The sequence below is a fragment of the Podarcis cretensis genome, assembly GCF_951804945.1.
Source record: "Podarcis cretensis genome assembly, chromosome: 8".
Classification (NCBI taxonomy): Eukaryota; Metazoa; Chordata; class Lepidosauria; order Squamata; family Lacertidae; genus Podarcis; species Podarcis cretensis.
This window is the reverse complement of record NC_137177.1, coordinates 59,016,866-59,032,353: the sequence shown is the minus strand read 5'-3', so window position 1 is coordinate 59,032,353 and position 15,488 is coordinate 59,016,866. Positions and strand designations below refer to the sequence as shown.

Below are 15,488 nucleotides of genomic sequence, written 5' to 3'. Positions count from 1 at the left end.
CAGAGAAAGGACCATATGGGCATATGAAAGACATACAAAGAGTTCTCTCATTCCCATGGCCTGTAAACTCATGTCAGGCAAAAGTTAGCTTTAGGGGAAAAGAGGGCTCTATGACCCTTTGGGGCTATGACCACATTTGACTGGTTTGGGGTCAAAGCATTTTGTGCTTTTATTGTAAAAAAAACAACAACAAACCCTAGTATAACCTTTGGATGCAATCCAGACAACAAAGCATTTAATTTTCCTACTAAAATCAATGGGACTGTAAAATACATTTAACTCTCTCATATTCAATTCAACGAGAAGTAGCTTTCTTTTTATGATTGTTATTGAATTTTGAAGCCACCACTAAACGGGCTTAACTCTGGCTGGTTCTCACCCTTTATCTTGTTTGCATGCTCAATTAAGGAGGGTGATTCACTTTAAATAGTGTTTTTTTAAAAATCATACCCATCAATATAGTCATTGGCTCTCTGTTCTGCAGCGACTGCCTTGTCATCAGGTTTTCCCACTCTTTCCAAGAAGCAGAGAGCTGCATCTGCTCTAATTGTGTTGTACTTTTCATAACCTGAGAAACAGATATTTATTAATATTATTTCAAAAGACAAGCAACCTGTATGTGAAAAAGAAACAAGTAGTATCCCTATCACTTACCATGTTTAAAAACTCCTATTAATAGAGATTTATCTGCTTCTGTATCCCACCATTCCGCTGGCACTTCAGAATGATCTGGCTCAGGGACCCAAATATCAATTTCACTGAAATAGTTAACCAGAAAGCTGGTGTTAAGTCAACTCAATTAAAGAATTCTGAGAAACAACTTTATTTACGGTTAAGGAGAAAAGAGGAAAGAGCCTCAACATGGTGTACCTGGCTTCAACTCCATCAAAAACTTTTGAGCACTCATTACCAATGACTTCTTGCTTCAAGTAATACAACATTCTAACTCGAAGTAAGACCCTAAACATAAACACACAGAAGACAATTAATTCTTCAGCCACGGGCAGAGTGTATTTTAGTTCAACAAGCTACTATTTTGGAATATATAGGAAACATGCTCAGCATTATTATCAACAAATTTAACCTTAATTTTTCCAAGTGTATTTTGAGGCCAATTTCATCACTCCACACACCTGTAACATTTTAATGGTTACGAGTCCGTAAAAGTAGTCCCCCACACCTTCTCCATACCTAATGACCTTGATGCTTTGGGCCTAATGCTTAGTTCCAGCTAACTAAGGGCTTGCAGCAGCACGTTTGCTGCCAAGTTTCTGGCAACATGAGAACAATTCGTATGCACATCTGTCAGGCCCAAACAATTTGTAATTTGGAGGAGGGCAAAGGAGGGTGACATTCCCCGCAAATCCCACACAAATTTTTCTTTTGCATGAGTAGGGAGAGTTCCTGCCAAAATGTACAGGTTCTCTCCTCCTGTCTGCTCCTCTTCCCTTCCAACTTTTGGCATCTGCACAAGGTGTAACCACTGTACAAATATACAGACTAGTTTACAATGTGGCTACTACAATTATGCTAGTTTTGTAATCCATAGCACCTCACTTGTTAACATTAATAAAGATTATTAGCATTTAGTATGAAGGTGTTACTTGTACATCAAGGAGACAAACTTTAAATCATGTGTTTATATTGCTACTTACTTGTTGCAGTGATGTTTTATGTGTTTTTTATATCCATCATCTTGCAACAAATGCTCTGGATTATACTTTCGAAGCCATTCTGCTTTATGAATATCAAAAGTGCTGGCCTGAGTTTTAACTTTTTTTCCTTTTCGGCCCCTGGGGACAGGAGCTGACAAACCTATGCAACGTAGGAAAATACAATGTAACAACTGCATGGTATGACAGAACTTCCTTGTTTCAGGAAGACAGAGAATACTATCTGTTTTCCCTTAACATTGCAAGTGTAGATAATTCAAACAGTAATGCTAAACGACAAAAGAGGGTAGACCTACATGTAATAAAATACCATGATTACTCTCAACGTTCCCCAAGGTAAAGCGACTGCGGTTTCAGATGGAATGGGCCATTTAACCCTTCAAATTGGTCTGCACCAGCTGTTTTTCTCCCCAAAGCCACAAAATAGGAAATTAGAAGAAGAATACATGCATTTGTATCTTCCCCCATTTTATTTCACAAGGTGTATCGTGCTTCAGTACTTTTGAGAAGTCTTTAATTTCATCACAAGCATGTCAAAAAATAGTCCTCTTACAGATTCTTACCTAGGTGATTCTGTAGCTCTCGAGTCTGCCCATCCTCCGTTGGTGTAATAAGGTCCCATATAAAACTTTTTATTTTTTCATCTCCTCTGTAATGGACAAGGCAATATGCTAGAAGGGCTCTGCAGATTATCTCTACATCCTGTTCGTTCAATTGTCTCTTGAATCGCCCATGTGATAAAATCTCTCTCCAACGGCCCCACCTGTTTAGAGTTTAACACTGGAGTTTAACATTTGAAACAAAAATGGCATCTTTAAGACTACTTGTAGAATGTTTTGCTGCAAAGTGTTAAGAGGTAAAAATATATTTTATATTTCTAATGCATTAACAATTTCCCCTTTTGTGTTGCTTTGAGAATCTAAGGTTTTCTCCCCTTATCATCCTGCAAGCTAATAGGGAAAGCCACTAGTTTTATGCAAATCTGTGAGTCTGTGAGCATTAGTTTGGTCCCTCGCAGGTTTTTCTGTATCTATAAAATATTTAAACATATCTACAGGGAGATTTTCTCTTTGCTATTATAACTACTATTCTATTACACATACGTTATGGCACATTTTGTTACTACAGTTTTTTATGAGAAGAACTATAGTAACATTATATGTGTGTGTTTTACATGACCGCAATAGAAAAAGCAACATGTCCAGGCCTAAGGTCTGCTGATCAATAAGTAAGCACTTTGGTCATTATATCTATTGCCACAAAATACTACATTGTAACTGTACTGCAGCATCACTACTAAACTGCTGGAATCTGGTACAATAGCAAGTGTAAAGTAGGACACCATCCATACAGAAAATGAAATTTAAGAAATAATAATAATTTTATTATTTATATTTTTGTCTCTCTTTACACCAAAGAAACAAAAAACATTTTTACCCATAAACTAGCAAGTTTTTTTCCACCCTAAAACATTCTGTTCTTCCATATCCATTGGAGCGGTCACAAGGCCTCCGAAGTTTTGGTTTATCATCCCCTTCACTTTCAATGTCAGATAGCTCAGCAAGTTCATCCTTTGTAGAACTGAAAGGCCTTGTTTGCTTCCTAATTCTAGGAGTGTCAATAACCAAGCTATTCTGTAAAATGTAACAATATTCTGAGTCAACAGAAGTGAGCATTTTCAAAATACAAAATGATAAAATTCATCAAAACATCCTTGTCTGATATTTTATTTATTATTTTACTTGTTTTTATAAATTTTGCAATCAGCTTTTCATTTTAAAATAATCCAAACACAAGATTTTAAAACACAACAAATCTTAGCATCTATCTCCCAATAAACAGTAAGAGAGAAAATCAGCATGTACACTGACAAACAACCATTTACATAGTGCAGTATCAGAGATTCAACTAAGCCTGGGTGAATAAGTAGGTCTTTGCTTGGTGTCTAGAGCTTGTAAGACATGGTTCAACCATATTTGAGGGGCAAGACAGTTCCACAATCAGAGTGTCTATCGAGAATATCCTCTCTGAGGCTGCCATATATCAAATCCCTGGCAAATGTGACACTGTCAAGAGGGTGTATTCACTACATCAAGCATAATTATTTTGAGAGAAGACCCACTAAAACTAATCAACCAACATTAACCATGTCCATTAATTTCAATGGATCTATTCTGAGTAGAACTAATACTGGTTTCAACTGACTATAACAACAAAAGCTTGTTGACCTGTAAGTATGGTAGCATTTCAAGAAAACTACAAACACTCAAATACAGCATAGGATGATAGGACATTCCTGATCCATGATCAGAATAGTCAATAACTGCTGAGTTAGAGAGAACATTTCTGTCGCTTCCCACTCCCAATTCTCTGAATTGGTAAGGAAACATCCAGCAATGATCAGGTAGACAGGACACATTACTGCACTTTTCAAAAATATTTTCTCTCAAGTAATGAAAAGTACACTAAAAGCTCATGACACAACATGAAAATCTCTGCCCCAGAATACAAAAACAGATATTTTAAATTTAGTACACAATTTGTATCCTTTTGGTAATGAAGCTTTCATAGATCAAGTTTGTGGTCTATTTAAATATACATTTTCCTTTCGACACAATCTAGTTCCAGATATCTCCAAAGATCAACAGAAGGCAAGTTTGATTGGGTGGGGGGGGGGGAATTAGTTCTTTGAGTAAACAAAATACTAACCATAGGTCTACATATACTATTTTAGTGAAGGAAATGTTTTTAGTTAGGATACTGCCGTCCAAAGAACTTAACTTAGTTCTCCAATAGTGAACTGCTACAATAAACCTCAACTTAAAAAGCAAACAAACCGAATAGGACAATTAAAAGAACACTCAAACCTGTAAGTTCAGTGCAAAAATAAATGAATGAATGAATAAATAATACTTACTCTACCACTGATGGTGTCTATGTCTATTTCTGCTTTTTTGGCCCACTTCTGCCAGAAGTTGGGATCATCTAATGAAATATCTGTCCTATTTCCAGATGCAACAAAGCTAGCCTGTAACAGCACAATAGAAAGTGTCACCAGTATATTTGTTCAGTTTCAAGTATCACCGACTAGGTTCCACATGCTCTCAAGGAAGGAAAAACACCAGCTACGTTAAAGTGAAGCCTACCAATTAGGTATTTTAACCTAACAGTTAAGTCAGTCACAATCTGTTAACTTCTAAGAGGACTGTTCTGGATGCTTATACTTTTCTCTGTGTTCTGTAAAAAGGACATCAGAAGAGCTTATAACTACCTTAGCAAATGTGGAGCCCCTTCCTTCAGATTCAATTGTAATTGTTTTCGTGCGACGCTGCAAGATTTGATCAATATCTTCCTCACAGAATTTAGAACCCTCATCCTCTTCATCCATAATGGCACCATATGCACCTCTTCGAAGCAAATCCTCAATTTCTTTTTTAGAAAGTTGTTGGATCTATGTAAAAGAGAAACTGGTAAGTCTTATGATATTAATGCAGCTGGATACATAAAAATGCTCAATTAAAATGATAATATGGAATAATATGTGTTATATTTTGAAATAGTTCCACTGGACATCTAAAAAATAGTTTTACAGTAAATATTGCCTGTTACTGACAGAAACTGGTTGTCCTTTCCAAAGTATGTAACTACAGCCAATACATAATTGCTTTATGTGTATTATTTTTGTTAGCTTTTAAAAAGTCTCTTACAGTATCCAAATCCTATTATTGTATACACTGTAAACTACCTCAAGGATTCCCAACCTATACTTTGCCTACCTGTTCCTTAAGATCATCCATCCAACAACAGAGTCTAAAGTCTCAAACAATAGAATTCTCTCTCCAACATGGCCAATCTTTGGTTTTATATATAGGTTACAAAAGCCACAGGAATTTATGTGGGGGTAATAGAAAAGCAGAGAGCTAGGAAGTGGTGCAAAGCTTTAAGATGTCATTCAGACTAAGCTTTTAACTGCTCCCCTATTCTCTTGAGTAAATGATACAGTTACAAAAATAAAAACCCATTTCAAATTCCTATTTTTTTTTGGGAGGAGAGGAAAGAGGGGAAAATGGGTACATACACCACCAACACTATTTTCTCTTCCACTCATGCTCTGTAAGACAGCCTTATCCAGGCCAAGCTTCAGACTTGCTCTGTCAAACATCTCTCTTTCGTAAGAGTTCCGAGTTATTAGTCGGTAGACCTTCACTGCTTTGTTCTGACCAATCCTGTGACAACGAGCTTGGGCCTGAGAAAAAGGTACATGAATCCATTCGACAGATTGTCAAGTAGAAATGTAATATAATGATATATTATTACTTAAATATAAAATTACTTAAATAGACATTGTTAAAACAGAATACAATTAAACTGAAGCTGTAAATGAAAACAATAAAAAATAAAATTAAGGTCAATACAAATGGACTTATTATAGAATATTTCTCTACCTTGTATGGCAGGGATTCACAAGTTTGCTCCCCATGGCAAGTGCTCAGATAGTGTCTGACTAGTTTGGCATGGCTCAAGTTTCCTCTGAAACCTGGAGCTACAGAGGAGGTGGGATGATCCCTCTGAACCACATTCTAAAGTTCAAAGAAAGCCTAGGACCTGTTTCAGCTTGGACTTTTCAGGAGTTTGGAGCACCTAACAACCAGTGAAAAGCCCTCACCATGCCATCTATACCTTGCAGCTTGGAACTGGAAGCTTCTTTTGTCTCTGCTGTTGCTGGCTATTTGAAGAATCCAGCAAGTGCAGAGACAAGACCGAAAACTTCTGACTCCTTATGACTAGAGGGCGAAACGGCTTGTTTTCACATTGCACATTGCTCCACTCTCTCTCCCAACACAAAGCATGGACTTGGAAAAGTGAGGAAGAGATTTCCTCTTATTTGTGTTTTAGAGGCACAATGCCAAGTTCAGGACAAGACTCCCTTCCTTGAAGAAGATATATGGTATTGGCGGCCAACAAGGGCTGCCTAGATCCTGCTGGATAGATGGCTTGAACCCACTGCAGATTTAAGAATGTCTCTCCTCATATGACTTAGCTAGTTAGCAAGCACCCGCAAGCAATCCTGCTTGTTCACACTTGCTCTCTTTGTGGATCAGATGAAGTAGGTTCATTTGTAGGTGTTTCTTAGGTATTTAGCCCTATGGCAGAAGGCTAAACTGCTCAAATATATTTACCTGCAAATCATTCTGAGGATTCCAGTCAGAATCAAAAATTATGCAAGTATCCGCCGCAGTTAAATTAATGCCCAATCCACCAGCTCTGGTACAGAGAAGGAAAACAAACCGATCAGAGTCTGGCTTGCTAAATCGATCAATGGCAGCCTGACGTAAGTTCCCTCTTACTCTTCCATCAATTCGCTCATACAGGTACCTTTGAAGTGCAAAAAAAAAAAAAAAAAAAAAGCTGTTGAAGAAAGGCTGTAATTGCAAACCAGAATATAAGTATAACCATGCACTTCTAAATACTACTATCCTACTGTCCTAATCAAATGAGCCTACATTGCAAGGAGATGCTGTAAATTTTTTGGTCAGGTTTTTTATTACACACCATCTTGAAAGTGTGTTAAAATGCATCCAATCCATATTCAGGTGAACCAGTAAAACATAACAATGTTCTTTTCACTCATCAGATGCTTTGAATGATAGAATTCTTAACAAGTATGTGAAATTTCATCCCCATAAGCATTCAACAATAATTTTCTTGGGACATTTAATATATATTCACATGAACCATATTTTTCCTTGTATAAGATTAGGGTTTTTTAACCAAAAAATTAGGTTTAAAATTGGGTCTCGTCTCATACACGGGTAGTGCTGAGTGGTGTTTTCTTAATTTGGAGTTCCCCCAGAATAGGGGGCGTTTTATACATGGGGGCATCTTATACACAGAAAAATACGGTATTTTCATTATAGAAACTTGAAAAACTTTATTCAGATATCATAAGATAAGAACACTACTTCAAGGCATTGGAGCCTCCTGGAAGGAACTTGATCGTTCCTTTGCCAATAGATAAAGAAGCCATAGTCTTGGAGGGAGGTTAGCTTGGAGCAAATCTTGTCCTGTCTCCAGATGAGGACCTAAAGAGGTCATCCAAATAAGGTGCCTTGAAAGCAGTGTTTGTTGAAAATTCAATGGCCTGAGGTAAGTCTAAAGTTCAGTCATGGCTGCATTTGGTAGTGTTCCCAATTATAATTGCCTTGGTGGAGGATTCCATCCTGAACCTATGTTATATACTTGTTTTCATATTTTAAATCCAGAATTTAATTTCCATCCTTTCCTGAAGACAATGAAGAACACAGAGCAGAAAGCGGATGATTTCTTTTCTGGGGAACTTGATCTCTGTTCCCTATTTCTTTTCTGGGGAACTGGATCTCTGTTCCCTATTTCTAATAAGTAGTGAATAGTCTGCCAAATAATAGTTTTTCAGTAGACTTCAAGGCTCAGAACTGGGGGACAGAAACAGAAATTCTATGACTAGGCTGTTTTTAATGGTATTATGTTCCTAGGTATCCTTGGCCAAAACTGCCCAAGTAAGAAAAAAGAACCAGAGAAGGCCTTGAGTCAGAACTGTTTTCTGGTCCCTCTGCCTATGGGGGCTGGGTTAGGTTTGGTGGAGGAAATCTGGGACATGTCATTAAATTGTGGAGTCTGAACCACACTGACTTGGAGTTCTGAAATTCTCTATGATGAAAGGAACCTCTGCTGGAGCAGAGGTTATTTTTAGCCCCTTTCTTATGAGAAGCTGACATAACATTGTGTTTATATTTGTTTTCTATATAAAATAAAAATCAAGTAATTATACGTGTTATCTAATACATAAACTTATGGCTCTGTTGTGCTGGTGCCTTGGGGTATAGCAGGGACAGTGCTCCAATTGGAGTAGCCTCTACCAAAGGTGTCATGGATTTTGAAGAAGCACGAACTCAGGACAAAAAGGAGAAGCGAGCTAAGAGGAAGGCAAATCCTCACCACGATCAACTCCTGCCTGGAAACCTATGTCCCCACTGTGAAAGGACATGTGGATCCAGAATTGGCCTCCCCAGTCACCTATGGATACACCATTAATACCATATTCATGGAAGACAATCTTATTTGGCTACGAGTGATCGCCAAAGAAGGAAGAGCAGGGATAGGCATCCTACAACTGAAAGGACTGCATATGGTCCTTGGCCTAATTTGATGCAGGGGAGAAGCATCTGTGGGAAGAGAAGGAAAAAATACACTGCTCCTGGCAGCCCACTCAAAGAGAGGGGTGTCAGAAAATAGGAGAAAGGCAGAAAGGTAGCCCTGCTCATTTTTGGCTCTGGTTCCAGCCACCATAGGCATATGGTCCCCAACAGATTAGTACCACGTGGCCATCAACAGGAAAAAAAGTTTCCCTCTCCTGCTGTGCAAGATCAGGCCAGAAATTGTGGTGCAAGGAAGTGCATGACTAGTAACTTAAAGGCAAATTATCACTTGATATCTCAGTACGATGACTCATAGATGAATGAACAAAGTCCATTCAAAACTGTTTAATATACCATTAATATGGCTATTTGCACTATGAATAGTATCATACCTTTTATGTATCAGATAATCTTCAAGGATATCAAGACAGCGAACCATCTGAGAGAAAATAAGCACCTTATGGCCCCCTGCTTTCATTTTTGGAAGAAGTTTGTCAATGAGGACCAGTTTTCCAGCAGACTGGATCATTGCTTGCAGGTGGAAATCAGGAGCAGTTGGATTATAGGTCTCCCTAAACTCTCCTAAGATTTTTTCCTCAGCACCTGTCACATAAAGTAGGTATGATTTGCTTCTTCTAAATGGTATTGACATTTTCATATAGCTTTGATACAAAGTGCACATCATAATACTGTGAGTGCATATGCCACACATTTCATAACAGTATTTATGATCACATTGCTTTTCATTTTTCAGTCCCCATCCCTTGACACTGCTCACTTGATCCTCACTGTGGCTATTTACATTTCAACTTCAAAACTATAGCATATGCAACTAAATTCAAAAGCAATTATACACAATTTTTAAAAATACAAAGAAGTTCCCCTGTTCCTCCAGTAAAATATGATACAACAGATTAATAATTGAATTGTTATTGTTGTTCTAATTATAATTTGTATACCGCCCTATACCTGCAGGTCTCAGGGCAGTTCACTATGGCCACCCTTATAGCACTTATACACCCTTATAGTGGTGTAGTGGTTAAGAGCGGTAGTCTCATAATCTGGGGAACCGGGTTCGCGTCTCCGCTCCTCCACATGCAGCTGCTGGGTGACCTTGGGCCAGTCACACTTCTTTGAAGTCTCTCAGCCCCACTCACCTCACAGCGTGTTTGTTGTGGGGGAGGAAGGGAAAGGAGAATGTTAGCCGCTTTGAGACTCCTGAAGGGGAGTGTAAGGTGGGATATCAAATCCAAACTCTTCTCTTCTTCACTCAACCTAATTTAGGGTTACCATATGTCCGGAATTTCCTGGACATATCTGGAATATTGTATTCGAAAGAAGTCCAGGCAGAAATCACTAAAATGCCTGGGAAAATCCTGACATATGGCAACTCATGCCAGCAGTGTCGTTTTTGGCAATTTTTCTTTAAAATAGCTCTAATTTTATTTTATTTTTTGAAAATTTGCCAATAAAGTTCAACCATTTTGTCAAAAAAAGCTCAACAGAGAAGTCTGGATTTTCACTGTTTGAAATATGGCAACCGTATCCAAATTATAACTCCAAGGGAAGCGTTATTTTACATCATAAGAAAAATGCCTAAAGTAAGTAAAATTTAACATTTTTACATTTACCTTTGATAAGATATGGATGATTGCAGCATTTCCTGAGTTCCATCATAGTGTTAACCAAGTTGGGTACATTGGCTTGGCCTGCACCTTTTGACAAAAATGCAAAGTTTTTCTCTAAAATAGCTCGATAATATTTCTTCTGGATATTCGTTAATTCCACTTCAATAATAGTTTCTTGCTTTGGTGCCAGCTTCTTCTCTACATCTTCTTTCAGTCTTCTCAGCATCATTGGTTTCAGGATAGCTTGCAACTTTTGCACCTATATAAAATAAAAATTAGCTGAAAACCTATATAAATTGCTACATTTCATAAGCTTATAAAGGGAGCGAAAATCATTACAGTGGTACTTCAGGTTAAGCACTTCATTCGTTCTGGAGGTCCGTACTTAACCTGAATGTACATAATGTATGTATAGATTCAAATTCATATTATTTCTGCATATTTTCTTGCAGCCACCATGAATTGTAGCAATACTATGGCTGATCACAACATTTTCAATTTACTTATCATTAGTTCAAATAGTGATAAAGATGGGAGAGGTGGATTTACTGTTATGGTTGAGCTGATAGTCATTACAGGACAAACAGTCCATTAAATTCTAATTTTTGAATGTATTCTGGTTCATACATCACAACAAACCATACCAATGTGCTTCCCCACTGTTGTATGTGTCACTATCCAGCTGCTCCCCTAACATATTACCCCCCCCCACCCCCGTTCCATCCAAACATAGACCATGGAACAAATGACATTCTGGAGTTGTGACCCAACAAATGATACTATGGCTTGTTTGAGTCATTAGCGGGGAGAGAAGCTGTGCATGCATGCATGCAAAAAGGGCAAGGCACATTCATGATTAAACCAAGATTTAAGACAAAGTATTACTTACTGTGACATGTGAACAAGGCCTGTGTGTGAATGTAACATAATAAAAAGTTTAAAATACCTGCTCCTCTGTTTTAAGGTCTCCAAACTCTTGCATGAATGTCGATTCTGCTGGGAAGCGCAAAGGTTCAAGGAAGTGAAGAAGGCTGAAAAGTTCTTCTACTGTGTTTTGCAGTGGTGTGCCTGTCAATAGCACCTTGTGCTCCTATAGAAGATGCACATTTTGCATGATTGTCTAAAATATAGCTGGGTATGTTATGCACAATCTTGAATCTTTGAGAGGAAGTATACAGACAATGCACATATGCTAATTTATAAATAAAATAACCTATGATAAACAAGCATTGTAATAACTTTTCTGCCTTTAATACATTACATCATTTATAAAGACTGTAAGGATTGCTGGTGAAACTGTGGACAAGTCAGAGCTGTTTTCATGCATTGTGTATTTTAATGAATATCTTAATATTAGTAAGCTGTTACAATATTCTATTCCTTTTGACCCCAAAATAGAACTATTATCTAAAGCATGCAGTACAATGGAAAAATAATAACACATACAGTGGTGCCCCGCAAGACGAATGCCTCGCAAGACAGTGGAATTTGCTGCCAAGGAGTGTGGTGGAGTCTCCTTCTTTGGAGGTCTTTAAGCAGAGGCTTGACAACCATATGTCAGGAGTGCTCTGATGGTGTTTCCTGCTTGGCTGGGGGTTGGACTCGATGGCCCTTGTGGTCTCTTCCAACTCTATGATTCTATGATTCTAAGACGAAAAACTCGCTAGACGAAAGAGTTTTCCGTTTTTTGAGGTGCTTCGCAAGACGAATTTCCCTATGGGCTTGCTTCGCAAGACAAAACGTCTTGCGAGTTCTTGCGAGTTTGTTTCCTTTTTCTTAAAGCCGCTAAGCCGTTAATAGCCGCTAAGCTGCTAAGCCGCTAATAGCCGCTAAGCCGCTAATAGCCATGCTTCGCAAGATGAAAAAACTGCAAGACGAAGAGACTCGCAGAATGGATCAATTTCATCTTGCGGGCCCCACTGCACACAGTAAGCTTTATTTACATTACAGTATTTGAATACAGTATTTGAATACAGGGACGCAGGTGGCGCTGTGGGTTAAAGCCTCAGCGCCTAGGGCTTGCCGATCGAAAGGTCGGCGGTTCGAATCCCTGCGGCGGGGTGCGCTCCCGCTGCTCGGTCCCAGCGCCTGCCAACCTAGCAGTTCGAAAGCACCTCCGGGTGCAAGTAGATAAATAGGGACCGCTTACCAGCGGGAAGGTAAACGGCGTTTCCGTGTGCGGCTCTGGCTCTGGCCAGAGCAGCGATGTCACGCTGGCCACGTGACCCGGAAGTGTCTCCGGACAGCGCTGGCCCCTGGCCTCTTAAGTGAGATGGGCGCACAACCCCAGAGTCTGTCAAGACTGGCCCGTACGGGCAGGGGTACCTTTACCTTTATTTGAATTAGATCATTATGGAAAGGGATTCTTGTCTGTCACACACTGTAAATAATTTTGTTATTTTCTAAATGTCTTCCATTCTCCCTCAAATTGTTTGGTCCTATATTTTCCTGCTTCACCCAGAAAATTTATGGGTGGGAGTCACCTAACAAATCTAGTCAGTGGAAGCCTTGAACAAGGACTTCTGCTTGTGCAGCAAGCTTTTCCTCGGTTCTCCCCACCCCCACCCCCACAATTGGCAGCAGCGGTGGGGAGAATCTCCAGAACAGTGCACAGGAGGAGATGGGGAGTCATTTTGTGTGGCAAACTGAAATGCTTTTGCAGGCAGAATGATGGGAAGAGTGTGGCACTGAATTCCACCCTATGTAATTTTATTCAAAACCTGTAAGCTACGTAATTTAATCAACCATTCTTTTAAACTGAAGTATTTCTTCCTGCCCCTGGTACTTAGTGTAGAGAAGATGCACTGTCAATATTATACCAAAAATATGGATTCTTTTTAGCATGTAGGTATACGTATTTTAAGACTGTGTACATTTTATAAATTGCTTTGAAATTTTACTGCTATAAGGAATTTTCAAACTTTCAGGGATTTAATGCTTGCAACCGAACTTCACATTTTAAAAATAGTGGATGATCTAGTGAAAATATGGTATGTTATTGTAATTGTGATTATTTTATGAAATAATTTTTATTTATATTTTTCAGCAATAAAAATTACATTTTAAAAAAGACATTTACATCATAGTGCAACAAGGCATGTGTTAAGAATTCAAACAATAAAACAAATGACATGCTATATACAAGGTAGATAGCTTGAAGGGTTTATAGTGCTGGAGAAACTAGCTTGTATTTGCAAACACATGATTTCATGCCCAGTCATTAGCCTCTAATGATTACAGTCATGCGGAAACAGAGCAGTAAAACAACATTAACATTGTGAAAGTAGGAGCTACAACTCCGATTTAGAAGTATAAAATATTTATACATCTTCTGAAGGTCAAGCAGTTGGACAAACTATTGAGAACTTGGCCTCCATAAGCCCTACAGATTTAAGGGCTATATATGCAAATGAAAAGTAAACACTCACAAGATTCATGAGTTTGAGCCCCTCTAGAAGTTTGCAGTTTTTATTCTTCAATCTGTGTGCTTCATCAATAATAACACAGCGCCATTCAATGGCATTGAGTTCTGGACAGCCACCAAGAATCATTTCAAATGTGGTAATGATAGCCTGGAACTTGTATGTACCTCTAATGATGCGACCCTAGGAAGAGTGAATGAACAGAACACAATATATGATATTATCTAGAACCTTTCCATTGCTGCTGGAGGGGGAAATTGTGCTTGCATAACTGGGATGTTCTTTAACATGTGGGGGAAAGCTGGGTGTCCAAGCCTAAATGAAACCTAAAAAAGAAGAAGCCAAAGCTGCACATTCTGAAACAATATATAATGAACAAGCGAAACAATAATTGAAAGGGTGAATACAAGGCCACAATTATCTCCACCCATGCACAACCACCATAATGGCAGTCTCAGGTTGCCAAATTTCCATCAATATATTTTGCTATGCCAGGATATATAGAAACAGAATAATTTTATGCCTACATATACTACTGACATTTTTAGTGCATTAAGTTGAGGGTCTAAACAGATTCTCAATTACATAAATCACATAAATCACAAAAATAAATGATAACACTATGTACAGAAATCAAACTGGTTTACTAGCTATAAGGCAAAATAGAAGGTTACCTGTGAATCTCTGAAATACATCTCATACTGCTGTATCATCTGCCTGCTAACCATACTCCCATGATATACCACAACATTAAGATCAGTCCATGTGCGGAACTCTCTTTCCCAGTTGGCTATGGTGGAAAGTGGAGCTATGATCAAGAAAGGCCCTCTTATACCAGTCCGGAGGATTTCATACAGGAAAGTTATTGACTGGATGGTTTTGCCAAGACCCATTTCATCTGCTAAAATGCAGTTTTGTCTGAAAACACAAGAACATTGTTAGCAGGGCTAGAAGAACACATATTCAGGATGGCTGTCAATGTTTAAGTATAAGAAAGATTTGAAGTGTCTCTTTGCATTGTTTCCCAGGGCAAAGAATGAGTAGTGATTTAGCACCTGATTCCTTGAATTTTGTATGCTGCCTATAGATACCGTATTTCTGCATGGTAATAGATTAAATATTGTCTTACTCTTCTCTCTCTTCCACATCTATTATTATTGTGTTATTGCGCTTCCAGCAGAAAAGACTTGTCTTCACTTAAAAACAATATGCTAGTAATACATTACCATTGCATTTTTTAATTTTTAAAAAATGTAGATCTGTTCATGTTCCTCTTTCTTCTCTGTTATTTTTCTTTGCTTGTTATGTTTTTTAGATTGTAAGCCTGTGCAGTGGGGACTGTCTTTTTAAACTGACTTTATGTAAGCCACTATGGGAGCCTTTTTTTTAGCTGTACAGTGAGGTACAAATGCTCCAAGTCACACATAAATAAAAGTTCATTAAATAAAAGTAACACATGCCAAAAGGTATGAAAACTAGACTGCTCATTGACACAAATTTCAAATACAAATGTTTCCTAGTTTCATTGTTTCTATTTACTTTTGAAGCAACACTAACATAAAAATTGATTTGATTGATTCAGAACACATA

At 38.2% G+C, this 15,488-nt stretch overlaps 1 protein-coding gene and 1 long non-coding RNA gene across 13 annotated transcripts in view; one reads left to right on the top strand and one right to left on the bottom strand.

Moving 5' to 3' along the window:
• CHD9 (chromodomain helicase DNA binding protein 9) overlaps window positions 1-15,488 on the bottom strand; it is a 74,030-nt gene that overhangs the window by 16,078 nt on the left and 42,464 nt on the right. For all 12 annotated transcript variants that reach the window (XM_079988684.1, XM_079988681.1, XM_079988677.1 and 9 more), the window contains 15 exons: window positions 14,573-14,816; window positions 13,905-14,081; window positions 11,423-11,566; window positions 10,480-10,735; window positions 9,241-9,451; window positions 6,854-7,049; window positions 5,752-5,919; window positions 4,945-5,124; window positions 4,591-4,701; window positions 3,111-3,307; window positions 2,237-2,436; window positions 1,656-1,815; window positions 871-960; window positions 655-758; window positions 451-568 (listed from right to left, as the gene is read on the bottom strand). In XM_079988684.1, the coding sequence (XP_079844810.1) occupies window positions 451-568; window positions 655-758; window positions 871-960; window positions 1,656-1,815; window positions 2,237-2,436; window positions 3,111-3,307; window positions 4,591-4,701; window positions 4,945-5,124; window positions 5,752-5,919; window positions 6,854-7,049; window positions 9,241-9,451; window positions 10,480-10,735; window positions 11,423-11,566; window positions 13,905-14,081; window positions 14,573-14,816 (2,556 nt within the window). The remainder of the gene's footprint in view (window positions 1-450; window positions 569-654; window positions 759-870; window positions 961-1,655; window positions 1,816-2,236; window positions 2,437-3,110; window positions 3,308-4,590; window positions 4,702-4,944; window positions 5,125-5,751; window positions 5,920-6,853; window positions 7,050-9,240; window positions 9,452-10,479; window positions 10,736-11,422; window positions 11,567-13,904; window positions 14,082-14,572; window positions 14,817-15,488) is intronic.
• Window positions 11,649-13,898, top strand: LOC307223156. The gene is made up of 3 exons (XR_013842001.1): window positions 11,649-11,926; window positions 12,406-12,438; window positions 12,823-13,898. It is a non-coding gene; the product is annotated as an uncharacterized lncRNA (long non-coding RNA).